General features: G+C 38.9%; 1 protein-coding gene across 1 annotated transcript in view; it reads right to left on the reverse strand.

The window, feature by feature from the left end:
• The window catches only part of LOC128587891 (transmembrane protease serine 11F), a 49,728-nt gene extending 29,320 nt beyond the window's left edge, over positions 1–20,408 (reverse strand). The window contains exons 1-2 of the mRNA XM_053594363.1: positions 20,317–20,408; positions 174–325 (exon numbers count right to left, since the gene is read on the reverse strand). Of these exons, the coding sequence (XP_053450338.1) occupies positions 174–325; positions 20,317–20,408 (244 nt within the window). The remainder of the gene's footprint in view (positions 1–173; positions 326–20,316) is intronic.
• Between the last annotated feature and the right edge of the window lie 3,714 nt (positions 20,409–24,122).

The following is a 24,122-nucleotide window of genomic DNA, read 5'->3' on the forward strand; positions in this document are numbered from 1 at the left end:
TTGTTTGTCAGTTATACCCCAATAAAGCTGGGAAAAACAACTAGAAAAAGAAAAAAAGATCAGTGATTCAACTGTTAACATCAAGCAAGCGTCATTTTTACATGTATGGCAGAGAACGTCAAGGTACCGCGTCAGGGAGCACTCGGCAATAGAAATGTGACTGGGGCACTTACCCTCCACTACAAAATGAGTAACAATGCCAATGGCAATTCCTATGATGGCTGCGATCACGAGGGTGAAAAGGGACAGCCGGATAGGGTCCCAGAACTGCTGTCGTTGCTCATACTCAGCTTGTGGGTATTCAGCTTCTGAAAATTCAACTGGTCTGTGACAATAGAAAGAAAGAAAATATTAAGACAACAAAAACTATGTTATGGTTCCCCTTTAATGTGCTCACTAAGCTCCTCCATGAAAATAATTGATGCTACTGAATAATGGGGGAAACCTAGATCTTGAAAGGACACTAGGTCTTAATCTGCATGCCCTCTCTCAACACCTCATCACAGTGAAGATTCCACTGACGGTGACACCAAGTGAAAGTATCTTCCCACTGCATTTGATCTGACTAATAGATGAATAAGTACCTACTCCCATGACAGAAAAACAGATTTAAATTCAAGAAGCAGGGAGGAGGAGGGGGATGGGTGAGGTCTTCTATCAGGCACAATGTTGGGGGTATGTGGCCCCTCCTGGGTGAGGGGCTCAAATGCAAACAATGTAAACTAATTGTGTGTACCCTTATATTAATCTGAAATAAAAATAAGGACATAAATAAATAAAAATAGCAATATTACTCTGATGGTGGTGCTTTGTCCTTTATTAGCAGGTCCCAGCGAAATCACAAGCTGCATACTGTACTTGGAAAGACTCCAGCATCTCCCCCACATGGCCCTTCCACTCCGTTCCTCCACTGCTTTAAATAGCTGTTGCCATTTGTGTTATTTAAATGCTTGTTCTCCATCTTGAAACTTGCTATTTATTTACTTTATTTCTGAATTCCCAAAGATGATTCAATATTAGGATATCTTGCAAGATTTTTTTGTAAAAATGTTTATGAACTTATTTTAATTTTTAGCTATGAATTTGTTGTAAATTTATTTCAATAAAAAGCATAATGGAAAGTCCTTAGAATAGTGCTGCCCATATTAAAACAATGTTTTAGAAACTGCTCCAGATCCTCCATAGACAAAGATTTTAAGACACATTTTGCCTTCAGAGTGCTCACAGGTTAGCATGGGAGCAGACAGGGAAATGCAGTTATCATGCAGGTGGTCCTGAGTTACAGATATCTGACCCATGTACCCTCACACTCACCAACGGAGGCTATTACAGGTAAAGGGTAAATGTGCCTGTTCCAACTTACATACAAATTCAACTTTAGAACAAACCTACAGAGCCTCTCGAGTTTGTAACCCACGGAGTCCCAAAGAGAGCAGGTACATTTTTGTAGGGCTGTGTCGGGGAGTTTCACTAAGACGTCAATGTGCTTAAAACTTAGAGGAATAAAAGTTCACCAGGGGAAATAAGAGACAAGAGCAGAGTAAACAGCATGTGGGAAATGGCAGGAATGTGAAACAGGGCTCCTTGCTAGTGCTCAGTACTGGGAATGAAAATACAATTGAAAACACTTGCTTTCGCCATGAAAACATCTGTGGTCTGCAAAACCTGTCCAGGGTTGCAAGATGGCGGCAGAGCCACTGTCTTGGAGGGGGGTGTGCAGAGCAGGTGAGCAGAGCTGGCTCTTAAAGGAGTCTCATGGCCCAAAGCAAATTTACTCTGCAGGAAGTAGGGAGCCAATGAGACTTTAATCAGACTGAGAATTTAGAAGAATCACACGGGGCGCAGGCAGGCGGACCAGTGCAGACCTGCTGAGGCTGAGGTGAAGAGAAGGAAACAGATTCAGCTCCACTGAATTTTGATGAGTGACTGAACATCTATGGGACTAGGAGAGGATTCATTCAAGGTACATGTGTTTGGGTGGCGCCTGTGGCTCAAGGAGTAGGGCGCCGGTCCCATATGCCAGAGGTGGTGGGTTCAAACCTAGCCCCGGCCAAAAACAAAAACAAGGTTTATGTGTTTGGAGGAAGACATTTTAAAAAGCGTTTCCTATAAAAACATGAATATTATTAATAAAGAGAAATTTGCTGCCTTACACTTGGGTCTGAGCCCAATGTAAAGTATCTATTTTATGCCCTTTCTCTTTTATTTTATTTTAGTTGTGTCACTGACACTTGTTTACATGATTCTAGTATCAATAAAAGCAACTCTTAGGGTTAGAACTGCACAACCCAGAGAAAAAATTAAGAACATCACTGTGCCCTACTTTGTCCTGCTTTCCTTTTCACCCATAATTGAAGTCTCACATCAAACCCAGTGGGTCACAATAAGGACTTCTTATGTTATTCTGGGTATGAAAGGGGAGCCATTATATAGTTTCAGTCAGTGGATTAGAATAATCCCTTGGTTTAAAGGGATCACCCTGGCAGGTGTGTCCAGCCAGTGGCCCCCGGGTTACGTGAAGACTGTTCTGTCATCTGAGGGGCCAGACACGAAAATTGTTCATGGGCCTGTTTGTTCTCATCAGTTTTCCCTTGTATGTGTGCATTTAATATGTGGCCCAGAGAAGCCTGAAGGGTGGGCCCAATGTGGGGACATGCTAGAGGGATGGGTGGCAGGTTAGGATTTATAGCTGAAATCAGAGTATGTTTGGAGGTTCTCACTGGTGGAAGAGGAGTATTAGGAAGGTTCTGAGGTGCGTGGCCTGAGCAGGGCAAAGGCAACGATGCCACGGCTTTGAGGCATATTGAGAGTGGAGGCTTCCTTCTCAGATTAATTCCTATATGGAACTCTAATGTATAATGCAGGTTTAAAACAGATATTCCATTTATCAAATATCAGGTAGCTATAGGATGTTTATTTCATTTCATGGGTTTCTATTCAGTTCCAGATGTCTATGTCTCTATTTTTGTGCCAATATCATGCTGTTTTGATTACTATGGCCTTGTAGTATAACCTAAAGTCTGGCAGGCTGATGCCCCCAGCTTATTTTTCATTACTAACAATTGCCTTGGCTATACAGGTTTGTTTCTGGTTCCATACAAAATGAAAAATTATTTTTTCCAAGTCTTGAAAGTATGACGTTGTTATTTTAATAGGGATGGCATTGAATCTATAGATTGCTTTCAGAAGTATGGACATTTAACAATGTTGATTCTTCCCAGCCATGAGCATGGTATGTTCTTCCATTTTGTTGATATCTTCTGCTATTTCTTTTCTAAGGGTTTCATAGTTGTCTTTATAGAGGTCCTTCACCTGTTTTGTTAGGTATATTCCTACGTATTTCATTGTCTTTGAAGCTACTGTGAAGGGAATTGTGTCCCACACAATGCCTGGCTCTTTTTTGGTTGTAGTTATCATTGTTGTTTAACAGGCCCTGGACGGGCTCAAACCTGCCAACTTTGGTGTATGTGGTGGGCGCCCTACTCACTGAGCTATGGGAACTGAGCTGGACATTGATTTTGTATCCTGAGACATTACTGTATTTTTTGATCACTTCCAGTAGTCTTGGGGTTTAGTCTTTGGGGTTCTCTACGTATAAGATCATATCATGGGCAAACAGAGAGAGAGTTTGACCTCCTCTGCCCCCATTTGGATGCCCTTTATTTCCTTCTCTTGCCTGATTGTATTGGCTAGAACTTCCAGCACTATGTTGAATAGTAGTGATGATAGAGGACAGCCTTGTCTGGTTCCAGTTCTAAGTGGAAAAACTTTTATTTTTACTCCATAATATTAGCTTTGGGTTTGTCAAAGATGGCCTCCATTTAAGAAATGTGCCACCTATGCCTATTTTCTTCAGAGTTCTAATTAGAAAGGGATGCTGAATTTTATTGAATCCTTTTTCTGCATCTATTGAGAGGATCACATGGTCTTTGTTTTTGCTTCTGTTTATATGGTGAATTTTATTTATGGATTTGCATATGTTAAATCAGCCTTGCATCGCTGGGATGAAACCTACTTCATTGTGAGGAATGATTTTTGTAATGTGTAGCTGTAATCTATTGGCTAGGATTTTATTGAGAATTTTTGCATCTATATTCATTATTGAAATTGGTCTGAAATTCTCTTTTTTTAGTTGGGTCTTTTCGTGGTTTTGGTATCAGGGTGATGTTTGTTTCATAGAATGTGAATGTGTTGGGGGAAGATTCCTTCCTTCTCAATTTTTGGAATAATTTCTGCAGTATGAGTATAAGCTCTTTTGTGAAGATTTGATAGAATTCTGGTGTGCAGCCATCTGGACCAGGGCCTTTTTTTGTTTGGAGACTTTTTATCATTTCTTCAATCTCATTTCTTAAAATTGGCTGGTGAGACTGCAAACTACTGCAACTTTTTTAGAAGGAAGTATAGAGAATCTTCTAAGAACTCAAACTAGACCTCCCAATTGATCCTGCAATCCCATTACTGGGTATCTACCCAGAAGAAAAAAAAATCATTTTATCCATTTTATCATAAGGACATTTGCACTAGACTTTTTATCACAGCTGAACTTACAATTGCCAAATTGTGAAAACAATGTAAATGACCACCAACCAGGAATGGATTAACAAGTTGTGGATGTAACAAGCTTTATACCTTTTGTATTAACCTGGATGGGGTTGAAACACATTCTTCTTAGTAAAGCATCACAAGAATAGAGAAGCAAGAATCCAATGTAATCAATTCTGTTATGAGGACAATTGATGACCCAGTACATGATGGGGGGTGGGGGAATGGTGGAGCAGAGAGGGAAGGAGCCAGGGGGTAGGAGGCTGCAGGATGTAATTATAAGAGAGACTTTACCTAACAAATGCAATCAGTGTATCCTGGTTCTCTATACTCTCAATGAACCTCCAATTAAAAAAAAAAAAAGACAGAGACATCTGGGACAGAGAGGGTGTGCAGAGCTGTGCTGGACGCAGTCTGCCTGGCAGTGGGATTTTAGGGTAGTCCTTCAGCGAAGTCCCCAGAGACCTCCCAGGGAGCCCTGAGTCACCTGCCCTCCTGGCTCTACCCACCAGGGCCCCTGCACATCATCCTGTCACTCCAACACTGCAGGTTCCCAGGTGGTCAGCAGTAGGTGGTTTACTCCCTGTCAGTCCAGAGGCCTCAGAGGAGGCAGGCCTGGAACCGGCAGAGACGTGGGGGATGAAGCCCCTTTATCTTACCAGGACCTGAGGAAGTCATTGACTTTACAGCTAAACCTTTAGCTTCACTGGCCAGTGCTGACACCCTCCTCATCCCTCCACCCGATACAATGTGGCCTGTTCTCAAAACTCTTCTTCATTGACCTTCCGAGGATGCCCCTCCCACCTTTGATTACTGCATGATGGGTTTCAGGCCTGGCAATCCCCAAGTTTGTATCTATCATGCTAGCTATATTTTCTTAGAAAACATTTCCTTACAAAATGTATCTGAATTTTTTGCCACATCTCATTCATTCAGTTCTGTCTGTGCACCAATTGTGTGCCTAGCACTGTTCCAGCTCCCAGGTATTCACTAGTGAATAACCAAAGTCCTTGTCACACAAATGGAAATCAGTGGTGTGTTCATAGCTTCATCCACCAGCAGGGCAGCCTAGAAGGATAATTTTCCTTATTTCCTTAGGGGGAAAGTTAGGAACATGTTGAGAAAGCATTTCCTACATACCTTTTATATATTGAAAAATAGTAATAGAAATTATATAACAGGTGAATATAATGATGATGGCACAGCTCCTTGAGACCTTTATAAATCTCCTTTACTCCATTCAGAATTTAAGGCTTGCGCTTTGTTTTAAAATATACCAATAAAATAATGCCTATTAAAATTAGAAGGACATGCAAGAGTTTATGTTGCATAAATTTTCATCACACAAAAAGAAGGGTGAGTTATGAGTGCTACATAAATAGCCTTTAATAAAGTGTTACCAACACTATTCATGTGACCTTATATGACTTCCTTATGGGGCTTATACTATGTTTATTTTTAATGCCACTGAGATGTTGCAAGGAAACACTACACAATTAATTTGAAGTGGGTGAAGCAAGTCCATCAGATAATTGAGGCCACCAAAATGAGGATTTAAATATCTGACTATTCTTGGTACTAAAGAAATTAAATAATAAAACATAAATCAAACACAGCACACTCATCTACATGCAGCATAAATACCAAGTGTCCTCACAGCAGCTGCCCTGAGGGGAAATTCTTTCCATGTCTTACACATGTCTTAACATATTCTCATTCAACCTGCAGCAAAGATACACATTAGATATTCTGTTTGGGCACAGCTTCCTCCATTTCTTGCCCAAAAGCCTTCATTTCTGGGAATGCTTGTGATTAATAGCATCTCCTTAATGGCACAGGTTAACTGAGGTTAACCACTTTCCTGACATACCCATGCACAGTGGCACCTGCATGCTAATTGTGAGGGCAGAACGGATAACAAATACCATATTCAATTTAAACACAATTTTGAATGCACAAATGAACCTGTGAGCCTCGGCAATATCTACAGACTCAGACCTGTCTTCCCCAGTGTAGCAGAGAGGGATTATATCACCAAGAATAAACTGGTTTTTATTGCGGTCTGCTCTTCCAGCAGTTAAAAGACGTACAATTTGTTTGGAGAAATGCGAATTGAGAGACAAGATAGCATGCTGCTTAGAAACACAGACGCTTTGGAATCCAACTGTTCTACTTTATTTTTTTTAATTGATATATAATATTTTACATATTTGTGCGGTTCATGTGACTTTTTTTACATGCACAGGATGTGTACTATAGTGTGCAGGGTGATGAATGAAACTGGGGCCTCTCACACCATTCGCATAAATCAACTCAAAATTTATTGAAGACTTAACTCTAAACTGAAACAACAAAACTCTTAGGGGAGAATACAGGTGTGAAGCTTGTAGATAATCAGACATGGCAATGATTTCTTAACTACTACACCAAAAGCACAGGCAACTAAGGTAAAAATAGACAAATAGAATATCATTAAATTAAAAAGGTGCTGCATAGCAAAGAAACAAATTTAAAGAATGAAAAGGCAACCTATAAAATGGGAAAAGGACTTGCGAACCATAGATCTGGTAAGGTTTTAATATCCAAAATACACTAGGAACTTCTACAACTCAGTAAAAGCCTAAATAACCTGATTTAACAATGGTTAAACATTTCTCAAGGACAATATACAAAGGGCAAAGGGACAACAGACATGTGAAAAGGTGCTCGACATCATCAACCCTCAGGGAAAGGCAAACCAAAACAGCAATGAGACATCCCTCATCCCTGTAGGAGTCGTCGTTACCAAAAAACAAGCCAGCAAGTGCTGGTGAGGCTGTGGAGGAACGAGCCCCCTCGCTGCTCATGGGGGTGGAAATGGTGCCGTTACCATGGAAAATGGAGTTTCCTTAAAAAAAAATTAAAGCCAGCATTACCATTTAATCTAGCAATCCCACTTCTGAAAATATATCCAATGGAATGAAAATCAATATCGCAAAGAAATATTTGCATCCCATGTTCATCACAGCATTATAGCTAAAATATGGAAACAAACTCCTATCAGTGGGTGAACGGATAAAGAAAATATGACATATACATACAATTAAATACTATTCAGCTTTTCAAAAGAAGGAAATTCTGATCTTTTTGTCAACATGGACGTACCTGAAGGACACTGTACTAAGTAAAGTGAGCTAGACAGAAAGACAACTCCTGAGAGATGCCACTCTGTCTTCTAGAACAGACAGATTCAGAATGAGAGAGCAGAACGGTGGATTCGGGAAGGTGCTGACCACAGGGCACAAAGTTCACTTATGAAAGTTGAGTAAGTTATGAAAACCCACTGTGCTTCATGGGGCATACAGTTTTAATAGTGCTGTATTATATATGTTAGTGATTGCTAAGGGGGTAGATCTCACCGTAAGTACTCTCATCACAAAAGAAAAAAAAATTAACATTTTTTAAATAAAAAAATGAAGTGTTTAGAAGACGATGAAGAAATGAAGTGTTTGGAGATGATGGATGAATGTATGGCCCTGTTGTGGCACTGATCTCACAGGGTTACTCATCTGCAGACTCATCAAGTTGTATACCTTAACTATGTACAGCTTTCTTCATGCCAATCATACTCCAAGTGGTTAAAATAAAACTTAGAAAAGAAAGCAGGGGGTGCTAATAGGAAACATAGCAGAGATAAACAGAATTTGCATATGATTATAAATATAGAAGCCACAAATCACACCAAGAAGAATGCTGTGATGTATGTAATCTCTGGAGCAGACACAGAGAGGACATTTAGCTTATTCCACGTGTGTCTCCCAGGATTGCCACGGGAAGCATCTTATCAGGCAAGGTGGCTGCTATGAGTGTGGCTATTGGCTACACATGCCTCCAACAAAAATGAGTCATATAAATACAAGAAAAGAAGAGGAACCAATTTTCTTCTGCAAACAATATCTTGGTGGGGTCTGTGCACAGGTGAACAGTACCCTTGGATAATGTCATATATGTTTTGTGTGCCATTTTTTTTCAAGTTAAGACTCTCTTCAGCTAGGACCTTCCTTCTTAATAAGGTTGTTACTGGGTGAATGGTTCAGCAAGGCTTAGGCCAGTCCATTTCCAAAGGCTAAACTACAACAAGGAGAGAGAGAGAAAAATCACAAAAATACCTAACTCTTGTACTTGGCATAAGAACTTTCCAGTGTTTATTGCTCTGAAAGGTCTATTTTAGATACTAGAGGAAACCTATTACTTTCCCAAATGGAGAATGTAAGTTTGTAATTAGGGATCTTTATTTTTCTATTATCTTGAATATCAAAGGGGAGAGAGCTACTCTCAAGGGCAACTCAGGCAGCCTGACCAGGAGTCTGTGGGAATTACAACATTGTTGAGCTTGGGGCATGCCCAGGGCTGATATACCTGCAGGGACCAGAGACTAGACCACAACACATGATTTCATTTGAGTATCTTGGAAGCTTTCTCAAGAATGGTGGTTTCAAACAAGCTCAGACTGTGAAGATTAAAATAAGTGTCTAACTGTTCAATGCCCAAATATGGAAGAATGTCCAGGAGCATATAAACATCCAGGAACACATGCTCCCACCAAAGGAACTCAGTAAGGTGCCAGTGACACATCCCAGAGTGATAGAGATACGTGGTCTTTGAGAAAAAGGATTAAAAATAGCTGTCCTGAAGAAGCTCAGTGAACTTCAAGGCAGCACAGAGAAGGAATTCAGAAGTCTATCAGAGAGATTTAACAAAGAGATTGAAATAATAAAACAAAATAAAGTAGAAATTCTGGAGTTTAAGAATTCAATAGACAAACTGAGAAATGCATCAGTCTCTTGACAGAAGGACTGACCTAGTAAAAGAGTGAGTTAGTGGGTCTGATGACAGGCTGTTAGAATATACAAGTATACAGTCAGAAGAGAAAAAAGTAAAGTGAATAAATAAGAAGGAAGCATACCTACAGGATCTAGAAAATAATCTCAAAGGGTAAATATAGGGGTTACTGGCCTTAAAGAGAGGGTAGAGTGAGAGTTTAGGGCAAAAAAATGTATTCAAAGAAATCATAACAGAAAAATACCCAGGTCTAAAGAAAGATGTCAGTGCACAGGTACAAGAAGGTCACAGAACACCAAGAAGATTAATGTAAAGAGGGATACCTCATGCCATTTAATAATCAAGCTCCCAAAAGTCATAGACAAAGGAAGAACCCTAAAGAAAGCAAGAAAAAAGAAAAAATAACATATATTAAGGAGCACCAAAAAGTTTGGCAGCAGACGTCTCAGTGGAAACATTATAGGTCAGGGGAGAGTAACATGAAATATTCAGTGTTGAAGAAAAAAATAACCCTAGAATGTTATGCTCTCTAAAAATTCTTCCAAACATGAAGAGGAAATAAAGACTTTCCCAAGCAAACAGACATGTCCTACAAGAAGTAATGAAAGAAGCTCTCCAATTTGATAGAAAAGAACTTTAATGAACAATAAGAAATCACCTGAAGGTATATGACTCACTAGTAACAGTAAATGCACACATACAGAACACTCTATGGCTGTAATTGTGGTGTACAAGCCAAGTAGGTCCTGAGTAGGATGATTAACACACAAATCTATCAAGAATAACAGCAGCTTTTTGAGAGACAGATAGTATAAACAGATAATGATGGAAACAGCAAAATGTTAAAAAGCTCCTTGGGAGGCAGAATTAAAAGGTAGCATTTATTTTATATTTCTTCTTGCTTGTTAATGTGTTTGTTTATAAGCAGACTTTTCTTCTGTTTAAAATAATTAGTTATAAAATATTTTAGCAAGCCTCCTGGTAACCTCAAATCAAAATACCTACAAGAGATACACAAAAAATTGGTTCAGCACCCATAGCTCAGTGGTTAGGGTGATGGCCACATACACTGGGACTAATAGGTTCAAACCTGGCCCAGACCTGCTAAACAGCAATGACAACTGCAACAAAAAATAGCTGGATGTTGTGGCGAGCGCCTGTAGTCCCAGCTACTTCAGAGGCTGAGGCAAGAGAATCACTTATGCCTAAAAGTTTGAGGTTGCTGTACACTGTGATGCCCCGGTACTCTATTGAGGGTAACGAAAGTGAAACTCTGTCTCAAAAAAAAAAAAAATAATAAAAGAGAGAGAGAGATAAGCAAAAAAGTAAAAAGCAAGAAGTCAAAACACACTACCAGAGAAAGTCACTTCTAATAAAGGAGGACAGGAAGTTAGTAAGAAATAGACTGAGGACACAAAACAACAACATGTCTGTGCTGAGTCCTTACCCATCAGTACTAACAGTGAAAGTGAATGGACTAAACTTTCCTATCAAAGGACATAGAGTAGCTGAATGGATTAAAAAAACCAAGACTCAATAATACATTGTCTGCATAAACACAGTTCACCTATAAAAACACATAGACTGAAAATAGAAACCAGAAAAGAGCAGGAGAAGCTATACTTCTACCAAATAACAGAGATTTCAGGGCAAAAACTATATAAAGAGACAAAAGATGTCACTATATAATGATAAAGGATCTATTCAGAAAGAGGATATAACAATTCTAAATGTTCATCTACCCAACACTGGAGCACCAGATATATAAAGCAAATATTATCAGAGCTAAAGAAGAGAGATAGACCCCAATACGATTATTGCTGCAGACCTCAATGTTCCATCTTCAGCACTGGGCACATCATTGAGACAAGAATCAATGATGAGATGTTGACCCTGACATGCACCACAAACCGAGTGAGCCTAGTAGATATTTAGAGAGTGTTCTATCCAGCAGCTGCCGGAACACACATTCTTCTCCTCAGCTCATGGATTGTTCTCAAGAATAGACCACATGTTAAGCCACAAGGCAAGATATGAAAATTTCAAAAACATTGAAATCATACCAAGTATTTTCTCTGACCACAATGGAATAAAATGAAAAATCAGTAACAAGAGGAACCTTGGAAAATATACAAATACACAGAAATTAAACAACACGCTCCTGCATGAGCAATGGGTCAACAAAGAGATTAAGAAGGAAATTTAAAAATTTATCAAAACAAATGAAAATGAGAACACAACATATCAAAGCCTATGGGATATACTATGTATGTGGTATCAAAAGCACTGAAAAGAGGAAAGTTTATAGCAGTAAGTGTCCCCTTAAAAAGAACAAATAAAACCCCAAATTAGTAGAAAAAAGAAATAATAAAGTTCAGACCAGAAATAAATTAAACAGAAACAAAAAACATATAAAAGGCAAAAGAAACAAAAGTTCATTTTCTGAAAAGATAAAACAGACACATCTTTAGCTAGACTAACCAAGAAAAAAAGAAGAGAGAAGACCCAAATAAAATTGGAGATGAAAAAGGAGTCATTACAACAGAAACTAAAGAAATCCGAAGGCTCATCACAGTCACTATGAGCAACTCTATGCCAATAAGTTGGGAAACCTAGAAGGAATGGCTAAATTCCTAGATGCATACAACTAACTGAGACTGAACCTGGAAGAAATCCAAAATCTGAATAATCCAATAACAAATAACAAGATAGAAGCAGTAATAGAAAGTCTCTCATTAAAGAAACCCCCAAGTCCTAATGGTTTTATTGTTGAATCATATCAAGCATCAAAGAGGGAACCAATCCTCCTTAAACTACTCCAAAAAATCGAGAGGAAGGAGAGGATACTTCTAAACTGTTATATCACCTTGATAACAAAGCTAGACAAAGACACAACAAAAAGAAAGCTACAGGCCAATATATCTGGTGAACATTGATGCAAAGGCCCTCAAAAAAATACCAGCAAACTAAATTCAACAACACTTACTATAATTTAATCTTTTTAATAAAAATTATTCATTTTAATACAGTGAAATTCATCCCAGGAAGGCAGGGATGGCTTAACATGTGCAAAGCAATCAATGTGATACTTCATATCAACAGAATGAAGGACAAAAACCACATGGTCATTTGAATTGATGCTGAAAAAGCATTCAATAAAATTCAACATCCCTTCATTATAAAAACTCTCAAAAAACTGGGTATGGAAGAAATTCACCTCAACACAATAAATGCCAACTATGACAGAGCCACAGCTAGTATTATGCTGAGTGGGGAAAACTGAGAGCCTTTCCTCTAAGATCTGAAACAATACAAGGATGTTCCCACTCACCAAGACAAGGATTGTCCTAGAACAATCAGACAAGAGAAAGAAATAAAAGGCATCCAGTGGATGGAAAAGCAGAAGTTGACTTATCCTTGTTTGTAGTCAATATGATCTGATATCTACAGAAAACTAAAACTCCACAAGAAAATTAGAATTGATAAATGATTTAGTAAAGTTGCAGGATAAAAAGTCAACATCCAAAAATCAGTGTCTTTTCTATTTCTATAGGCCAACAATAAACAATCTGAAAAAGAAACAAAGAAAGTAATCCCACTTACAATAGCTACACATAAAATAAAATACCTAGGAATTAACTTAACCAAAGGACTGAAATATCTCTATAATAAGAACTATAAAACATTGATTAAAGAAATTGAAGAAGACCCAAAAAGATGGAAAGATGTTTCATGCTTAGGGATTGGAAGAATAAAAATCATTAAATTGTCTATATTATCCAAAGCAATCAACAGATTCAGTGCAATCCCCATAAAGACGTTCTTCACAGAAATAAAGAAAATAATTCTAAAATGTACATGGAAGAGCAAAAGATGAGAATAGCCAACACTATCCTGAGGAAAAAGAACAAAACTTGAGGAACCACATCGCCTGGTCAGACTACACTAGAGTTATAGCACCTTGAGCAGGGGCCTGGCATAAAGCAGACACACAGGCCACTGGGACAGCACAGAGAACCCAGAAATAAACCCACACGTCTTCAGAGAACTTGTCTTCAACAAAGGTGCCAAGAACACTCACAGGGAAAGGACATTCTCTTCAATAAATGGTGCTGGGAAAACTGGATATCCACATGCAGAAGAATGAAACTAGACCCTTATCACTCCCCAAACACACAAAAATTAAATAAAAATGGATTAAAGACTTAAATCTAAGACCTGAAACTATGAAACCACTAAAAACAAACATTGAGGAAATGCTTCAGGACTTCTGTCTGTGCAAGGACTTCTGAGTAACCCCCAACTCCCACAACACAGGCACACAAAGCAAAATTGGAGGAATGGGCCCACAGCAAGCTAAAAGCTTCTACACAGCAAAAAAAAAAAAAAAAAAAAAAGACAATGTGATGAGACTACTCTCTTGTCTATGAAAGAAAATAATTGCAAACCACCCATCTGACAAGAGATTAATAACTAGAACATATAAAGAGCCCAAATTAATTACTCCTTAGGAAAAAAAATCAAATAATTTTTTATTGGGAAATGGGAAAGGATCTGAATAAACACTTCTCAAAAAAAGTCATACAAATGGTACATGTATGACATCAGGTACATGATAAAATGCTCAACATCATTAGTTATCAAACAAATGCAAATCAAAACTACAATGAGCTATCATCTTATTCCAGCTAAAAGGCTCTTATCAAAAAGGCAATAACAAATGCTGGTGAGGATGAGGAGAAAGGGGAGCCCTTGTACACCACTGTTGGGAATGTAAATTAGTACAGCCACTATGGAGAACAGAACAGAGACACCTTAAAAAAAACTAAAAATAGAGCTACCATTCGTATGCCCCAGCAATCTCACTGCTAGGTATATGCCCAAGGAGGAGAACTCAGTATATGGAAAGGACACCTGCAGCCCATGTTTATGCAGCACTGTCAACAGTAGACAAGACAGAGAATCAGCCTCAGTGTCCATCAAGGGACAAATGGGTAAAGAAAGTATGGTATACAGTGGAGTAGACATAAAAAAGAATGAAGTCCTGCCATTCGCAACCACATGGATGAACTGAAGAACATTGTTAGGTGAAAAAAGCCAAACACAGAAAGACCAATCTCACAGGTTCTTACTTACATGTGATCTCACGGAGACAGAGAGTAGAATGATGGTCAGCAGAGGAAGGGAAGCAGGAAGGGTGTGTAAAGTGGGCATGGTGAATGGGTAGAAAATACAGTCAGACAGTCCAAATGAGCAACATTTGTCAGCACAACAAAGTGACCATAATCAACTCACCTTAGGGTGGAGTTGAAAATAGCTGGGAGAGCAGAATTGTGTGTTCCTGACCCAAAGACGTGTTAAATGCCTGAGGTGATGGGTGCCCCTGCAGTGCCTGGAAGCTGTGCCTGTGTTGTGTCACCCCCCAACTGGCTGCATCCACATCTTTCATGTCAACTGTTTAAAAAGTTGAGTGAGATAGCCCAATGGCTCTCAATAAATTCTTTTTTAAACTTAAGCCCAATTGTTTCAACCAAAATAATTTGAATAATGCTTACCTAATACCTAATATTTTTTGTTTCTTAAAAAATCAAATTCTGTTTCTTGTGACTGAGTTTGAGATATCATCTCAGGAGACAAAAGCAGAATTAAAATAGTGACTGAGAAAGAATTCATAAACTGTTAAACACACTCTCTTCTGAAAAATGTTTTGTATTATTTGTTGATATTGAATATTTTTGATGTGCTATCTTTAAAAAATTCAATATTTTGTCCCCATTCAAAGATTAGTTATAAGAAGTGCTATTAGATACAATAAATTTGAACTTATAAATGCCAGCAATATTTCATATATATGTATATGTATACATAGATGTATCTCCAAATGTGTATACGTGTGTGTGTGGAGAGAGAGAAAGATTGAGCGTGTACAGATGCCAAACAGAACGAGCTATTGCTATGCAGGTTCTGGCAGAATAAATGACTGAACACATGAACATAAGTTTTAAAAATGAAGTTGTTTTCAATAAGCAGCCAATGTTCTTCACTTAACTAACTTCCTGTATGGTTAGCATAAAGGTTTGTATTTCAGTGGTATTTTGTAATCCAGTTCAGAGGGTGGAGCTATGATTAAGATATAATTGCCCTAGATAAAGGAGATCAACAATGTGCACAACTAATACAATTTGCATATTAAATAAACAAAATTAGCATGTCCCAGAATCTGCCTGTCACATTCTGAAGGGCCTTGTGAGAGGTAATGGGCAGGTTGGACTGCTGCGTGCTAAGACGTTTAGGAGCTTCTCGTTCTTGAAATTTTCCCCTCAAATACTGAGCTGCCTCATCACTGACTACTCAACTAAAAAATTATGCAACCTAGATGCTATTTCATAAGATATAAGTTTTATAAATAACCATTTTTCATTTTTTGAAGGTCATATATTCTTATAAGTTTACTAAGACATACCATGTAGCTATGGAATAGCAAAGAAAAATTGAGTTTTAACTTCTGAGTTTTACTTTATTTTATTTTTTTAGAGACGGTTTCACTTTGTTGCCCTCAGTAGAGTGCTGTGGAGTCACAGCTCACAGCAACCTCTAGCTCTTGGACTTAGGTGATTCTTTTGCCTCAGCCTCCTGAGTAGCTGGGACAACAGGTGCCTGCCGCAACACCGGGCTGTTTTTTTTGTTGTTGCAGTTTGGCTGGGGCTGGGTTTGAGCCTGCCAGCTTTGGTATATGGGGCTAGCGCCCTACTCACTGAGCCACAGGCACCGCCCACTTCTGAGCTTTTATAAAAACCTTATAAATATGTGCAGTTTAACAATGTTAAGTGTTAAATTTTGTCTATGAAATAATACCCAGGGTTCTATTATTGAATTTCTTTTTCTGGTAGATATCACTTCTATTTCCATAAATAGATCAACAGGAATTTACTTCTTTATGTGCATGGAAACCCCTTAATAAACTTATTAAAATATTACATCTGCTTCATATATAACTCTGAAAAGGAATTATAGCCAGAAATAAAAGTTTATTTCATAGCTATATGCATGATAGTAGCCATATTTCATTAAGCATTTGATATCTATTTTTCATGTATTTTCTTCTGTGGAGTTAAACAGTTAAACATACTGCATAAATACATTAGTTTCCTCAACATTAGCATATGAACCAGTGAAAAGGAAATTCTAATATGTAGCTTCCATTCTAAATGTCATTTATTCTCATGCATAGATGACACGTAACTCAAGGAGATGACCCACTTCCAGCCACCTGTCAATGCATCCTATTTAAAATTTATTAAATCACTTCCAGAAAGACAATTATAAATATAGTATACTTAACTTTTATTAGTTTAGATATATACACATTAGCACTGCCTAAGTTCTTGATCCATCTAAAACTAATAGTTTTGAGGGAATAGAGAGTGAGGTTTAAGTCTGAACTCCGCTCCCCAGCACCAGAAATGGGCCTAGCTCAGCTCATCCAAGCTGGGAAGTGAGATAAGAACATAGTAACAGCTGTGTTTACTTTATTCCCTAATAATAAATACTCTGCACCTACACCTTAGCCAACAAAATTTCCAGCTATAGAGGGCCCGAAGGAGTCAGAGAGAGAGCAGTCTCCACATTACAACTAGATACACACAGCACTAGTAAAATTTGACTCAAAGTCCATAATTCTGTGAATGGAGAACAGCTGATAAGTCACGCTGATGAAGTTTAGTTACCAGTCACGTTTAGAGTTATTTTAAAAGCTGCTGTCAGCAAGAAAAAGATGACAGCTGACTAGCTAAATGAACTGAAATGAGGAGAAAGTATCAGCTTTGCCAATTGAAGCAATAGTAAACATTGACTAAATTCCTGCTTCTCTTTACTGGGCTGTGGAGTAAAGAACACAGGAGCAGTCCCAAGCAAGAATTGTTTGCTGGGTTATAGCTTTCATATGAAAGCCAAAAATTAGAATTATAGTAGGGCTGAGTACATTGGATACTTTTTCTTCCATTCTTGAGATACTTTACTAAGAAGAATATGAAAGCTATAACCCAGTTATAACCTAAGAATTTGGGGAATGGGAAGAGGGAGGAGAAGGAGGTGGAAGGATGGGTGGAGGGAGGATGATCGGTGGGGTTACACCTGCAGTGCATCTTACAAGGGTACATGTGAAACTTAGTAAATGTAGAATATAAATGTCTTAGCACAATAACTAAGAAAATGCCAGGGAGGCATTGATGATGAAAATGTGTCAAACTGTTTATAAAACCAATGTATGGTGCCCCATGATCGCATTAATGTACACAGCTATGATTTAAAATTAATAATAATAAAAAAAAGAATTGTTTGCTCCAGAAACAATGAATCATGAAAGGGAGGAATCCAGGTCTGTGCTCTCCTCTAAAGAGGACCATTTCTTGAGTTCACTGAAAATTATTCTGCTCATTCTGTGAAAAGGCAGAGATACTTGCCTCGACCATTGTATGTGATAATATCCCAAGTACCCAACTGCAATATCCCATGCACTAGTATTTTTTAAAAAGTAGTATGCTATATAAGCTATGAAATAAAGTGAATTGATCTCTCCTCTATTTAGCAGAATGGTGGCCCTTACCCCCTGAAGCAACTGAAGTTTGTGGTTGAAAATGAAGGTATATTCTGGACCTGGTAACCAGCACAGAGCCAGGTGATTGCAGACAAATGAGTGAAGGGCAGGGCTGTCAGCAGGGACACTGAGGAGCAGGGAACGCCTCTCCGGCTTAGTGGAGAGAGGACGACACCGGGGAAGTAGTTTCGAGAAGGAGGAGGCTGTGCTAATATGTCAAACCCAGGTCTTAGCAGGTCTCTGTAACAGATGACTGAAATAATGAGTTCCATGTGGAAGACAGGAGTAAAGCAAGTGACCTGACTTTTAATCTAGTGTTAAAAACCTTCAGTGAGACGAAGACACAGCTTCTCTTACTTTGATTAAGTGCCTTGTGATTTGATGCTGAGCCACTGCACTAAAGGCCTCATTCATTTTAGGGCCTTCTGCCTGTTCAAGTTTATTTGGCTGATTATTAAAAGAAGCCGCATAAAGCAAACTCGAGAATCTGTCAGTGGACAGAGTCAGGCAATTGTTTGGCACCTTGTACATCAAATGAGTATTTAAATTTCTTGTCCTTTTTGCTTACAATTTTGCAGTATCACAATTTCGTAGTATCTAGACACATCTTACAGTATGTTTTGCACTAGGGTTTTTTTTTCTTTTCTGTTTTGAGGGGTTAATGCTTGCCAATTTGCTCTTATCTAACCTGTTGAAATGTGTCTTTACATTTAACATTTCACCATCTATACTAGCATTTTTTTAGATAGTACAAAAGATTTTTCAGTTCTTCATATTTAGTTTTCAAAATCCCATGTTCTCTTAGTCATTCCACATATTATATTCTAGGAAAAATAAAACAAAGACCAGGAGGAGGCTTAAAAAATGTGAAACATATGAAATTTTTAACCTAAAAAGTAGCACATTCATGGCAGCGCCTGTGGCTCAACAGAGTAGGGCACCAGCCCCATAAACTAGAGGTGGCGGGTTCAAACCCAGCTCTGGCCAAAAAATGCAAAAAAAGTGGCACATTCATACAGGCCTCACTTATAGATCATACTACTGTTTTCTAAAGTATTTTATATTAATTCATTTTTATTTGATATAAAATGACAAACATGTGGTCTGCTCTCTTCACCTAATGGTACTGTTACACAAATTTTTGAATGCTTCAAAGTAGATTATTCTGAGCAGTAATAGGCAATTAATTACAAACATTTAAACATCTTTGCAAGACATTAAAGACATATTATTATATTTTCAATAGTGGCAAGTATAGGAAATTAGTTAAGATCAAAGTTTAGTCTTATACACTATTGGAAGAAAATATAGTGCACAAAATACAAAATAGCAAATGCAGACATTTCTGATTTATCTTTGAATTGTGTTTTGAACTGGATTTTGAATATAAATTTTCCTGAAATACCAAGGGTTTTCAGTGCTTCATAATAAACAATAAAGCCTTATAATGTCTATATGATTCAAGAGTGTGAGAACTTCCTTGTTACTTGTCCTTACGTGTCCTCCGACCCCCTGACCTACTGCATCCAGCCCCTTACCTCTCAAAGATACAATATCCTTTTTAAAGACAGTAGCAAATAAGTGCTTAAAGCAGCACAGATCCTCCTTCCTGGCCAAGGTGCTGCCTGCATGCTGTCGCCCCACATTTGCGGAAGAGTGTGAAGAGGGTCTGTTTAGACACTCACAGGCTTCTTTAACCACAGATGGAAACTACACCAACATTTAATGTTTTCAGAAGGAATTTCAGATATTTAGCTTACATTTATCTGCACATAAAAATAAACCATAGAATGTTGTCATGTAAAGTGAAAGTCTATTTCTTTTGTTAAAAAAGCTGGCAGTTAAAAAAGACAGTGAACTTTAAAAATTTTAGAAAAAGTCCACAATGTTTAGCTCATACTCATCCCATTAATAATTCACATCCATTTCTTCATTTAGCACATCTCCCTGTTTAGGTACTGTGTGTTTTGCTCGTTAGTGTGTACGTGAGTGTTTATTTGCCCCTGCCACATGCACATATGCACCTGGTACACACCACACACAATCTGCACAGGAATGTGGGTGCGTTCTTCTGTGTGTACAGTGCCTCAGTATGTTCAGTGCACAAAGCTGTAAGATGCAGGCTATAAGCATTTATGTGACACTTTCTCCAACAGTAACTCCCCATCAGCACCACCACATAGATTTACGTGGAATACTTTATCTCCACTGTGGCTTTTTATTGACCTTCTGAACCACCGTATCTCAAATATCTCATAGGCCTTCTTTTCATGAAGATCTGTACGGCACATACATTCATAGGTATACAATAAAGGGAAACCCTGAAGTTTATTTCCTTCGGGCCTTTTTCTCAATACCTGCTCTCTGGCTTTAGGCACAGGTGACCCTCAGTGGACAGGCGGACATGGGACAGCAGCCGGCTCAGCACCAGCAGAGCAGAACGTGCCATGGACGTGACCATAGGTGTGGGGCAGGCGTGGGGGATGGCTGTGCCTCCGGAATAATTAAGATGTGAGGGTAGAAGAATGTCGCAATAACATTGATAAGAATATTGAAGAAAGACTGTGTGGTCTCACTAAATGTGGGGGGAGTATTTGCCGTGGCAGAGGAAAAACTGCCTAAGTGTCTCCCTGCCCCTCCGTTCAGCTCTAGGCTGTGCCAAGATGGTAACCACTGGTCCACCCTAACATCCTAAATTGCAAATGTTGTCGTTTTTAACCTCTTGCTTAAATTTTTACTCAACTTTCCTAATAAAGTCCAAAGATTTTAATTTGGTACAAAGGACCCTCCACAGGCAGACTGATGACTTCAGGTTTGCCTGACAATTTCCAACAACACCTAGTGTTTGAGACTATCTCAAGTCTCCTGACAATTGCAAGGACTAGGTTTTCTCAGCCCAGAATACCTTCTTCTTTCTCCTCCAACTAACGTCTTACTTGCTTTTTAACTCGGTTACTACATATTCAGAGAAGCTTTTATGAGAGTGAGTAGGTACACCCATGGCACCCTGCTTGGGAGTTTTGACGTTTATCAGACTGTGCCCTCAGGGTACAGCTCACTGACTGGCCTCACCTCAGGGGTCTCCCCATGACCACGTCTCTCTCCTCTGTCTCACTTGTAAAGGGCACCAGGTCTAGGGACTAGTGAGAAATGACAGCCTGTAATCTGACATCATGCATTTGTCCCTCGATATCTTTAAGAAAGTTAATTCTCTCTACTATTAACTCCTTGAAATCAGTATCAAAGTATTCAAAAGGACCTATGGGCCATATGATACAGAATCTTTAAAAATATTTAGACCACGACCCACAATAAGAAATATTCTATGCCCTGGTGTGGTGTGCACAAATACTCATCTGTTTGAAACAACAGTTCCACAACATAGCAAAATTAATACCCTGTTTCCCCAAAAATAAGACATCCTCCGAAAATAAGACCTACTTACAGGAAAGATAAGACGTCCCCTGAAAATAAGACCTAGCACATCTTTGGGAGCACACCTTAAAATAAGACACTGTCTTATTTTCGAGGAAACAGGGTATCAGATATTATTCATTACTATTGAAATACAACAAAGAAAAATCCAATTAATATATAAAAGTATTAAACCAACAAACCAAAAATAGCCTTGTGCTTGCTTGTTCTGTCCACCAAAATGACTTCAAAGGCTGTCAGTGGTGACAGCTCCTCCCTGCGGTTATTCTACTGTAAAATATCCCCATGTTTCACAGATATAAGTGAAGTCTCAACAGGTGACTGGTCCAGAACAACGAACCCAGGGCTGGACCAGGAGCAGACCTAAATCTCATGGTGGGACTTCCCACCTCACCACAGTGAAAAGTGAGAAAAGCAGGACTCTTGCTAAGAGGGGCTGTGGCATATCTTCTTTATTCTTTGAGACAAGATCCCTCAAATAAAACACTTTTATGAATAAATTTTAAAAATCACCACCTTAGCTTTATGCATAATCTCTGTTTTTTGCATATCTGTTTTAAAAATACTTGTTTAGAACCTAATTAGAAAAGATACTTAAAATTCTCAGAACTATAAACTCTGAATCAAAATTGATGAGGCTTTAATTCAGAAAGTTTCTATGTCTGTAACAAGACTCTCAGAACCAAATGTGAGTGAGCAGACAGGACGTCATCAGCTGGGAAGAGAATAGCCAGGGTGACAGAAAAGGCAGACAACGGAATCCCGAAATAAATGAGTATCAGAGAACTACAGCCCTCTGCTAATTTTATAAACTGAAAATTTTAGCATATCATTTTATAGGAATCTAGTGAACCAGCACAAAGAGTAAACAAACCAGAGTGGGATCGGTGGGAAATAATGAAATAAAATATGAAAGACAAAGATGTGAGAGACAGAGGTGGAACTGAGAGGCACAGACCGGAGCGGGAGGACTGGGAGATTTTTCTCTATCGCCAGCACCTGAGTGCCCAAACAGCTTTATTTTTAAGGAGGCAGTACAAAATAGTTTTTCTAGGAAGTAAGGCACATTTTCAACTTAATTATGAGAAGAGAAACAGGCATAAATTTCCAGGTAAGCATAATCTATTATTACTGTGTGACCTCTAAAATATGGGTAATACTGCATATCTGCAAGATTAGCCAGAAAATGTATGTGACTGCTTTGAAATGCAGCTATGAGGTTAAAAGCTGAAGTTTTAAGGAAAACATGTTTTTCTTCTTCTGGGTTAAAAGTTGAAGCTTAGAGAAAATATGTTGTTATCTGCTGAGGAGGGCCAGTAGAGCCCTGGCCACTCCTGGACACTCTCCCAGCTGCAGTGCCTTGCCATCTCACAGCTCACTCTCTACATATGAATACCTGTTAAATAGAAAAGTGATTTTTTTTACATTGCACATATTATCTTGTTCTGCCTTTATCTTGCTAAGCAGGAAGCATACCTTCACGTATTTAATACAAAGCACGCACAGTATGTTATTTCATGCCATCGTGAAAGGTTTGCTGGGAAAACTCTGGGCATGGAACAGTCTTCCTCAGGCTCTGGCTGTTATCTGGAAATAAATTGGGAAGGGCAGGAACACTGCCAGAACCTGCAGGCTCAGTGTGTTTCTTTTAACTGAAGACAAAATCAAGTGACAAATTCATGATTAAATCTGAAACCTCAGTCAGTACATAATGTGTGGGAAATTTGTATCTACAGGGAGATTAAGAGCCTTTTTGAGAAACATGGTTAGAATAAGCAGGAGTTAGAATGAGATCATAAATGAAATATGAATCATTCATTGCTGAATCAGTGAAATAATAGCCTGGATATTTTCTATATATACAAATTTCTTTACCTTAAATTCATTATTACGCACATCATTTCTATTCTGTAATTTGGAAAGAAAAGACCATATTGGCCCCTTTTGTTTCAAAAATTCTTACATTTAAAAGCAACACTGCCACAATAAAACTTTAACAACAGCACAAAAGCACACCCAGGAAAGCTCTGACTTTGAGGTGCCCCCAACCCGACCTGCGCTGCCCCAACCGGCCAGAGTGGGAAAGCGCCTACTTACTCATACATCCTGACCCCGGACTGGGGAGGCAGCTCTGGGCAGCATCCGATGGGTATCAGCTGGCTAGTGCTGGGAGGCTGGGGAATAATGACAGTCACTGGCAAGCAGAAAGAAACAAGCTTGACGGGTTGGATGACTGAGATGTGCAGTCTCAAAACAGCCTGATAAGAGCATGATCAATTTTGCAGGCCAGTTCCCAGCGGTGAAGTAATTGTCAATACCTGCAGGGGAAGCTCCGGACAGCCGGGCTCACAGAGCGCAAAGGCGTGATTCAGAAGACCACGTTTCCGCCTAGGGAGGTGTCATCAGGGTTGAGGTATGGCCCCAAGTTTCACAACAAAGCACTAGAGCACTTGACAGCACTTCTGACGTCTTCATTCCGTCTCTTCCCTTGGCAGAATCACAACTCCAGGTAGAGGAGAGAAAACAGGTTGGGGACCCCCTGTCTCCGCCACTTTGCTGTAGACCGTGGGCGCATTGCCTAGTTTGCTGGACTGACTGTCTTCAGAAGTAAAACGATAGGACTATATTAGCTTTTTCCAATACTTCCCACTTTAGCTTTATAAAATGGATTTTATTGAACAATTTGTGTACCCCCAAAGGCATAACAAAGAAAATAAAAAACAAAAAG

Source organism: Nycticebus coucang, chromosome 1, assembly GCF_027406575.1.
Source record: "Nycticebus coucang isolate mNycCou1 chromosome 1, mNycCou1.pri, whole genome shotgun sequence".
NCBI classification, from domain to species: Eukaryota; Metazoa; Chordata; class Mammalia; order Primates; family Lorisidae; genus Nycticebus; species Nycticebus coucang.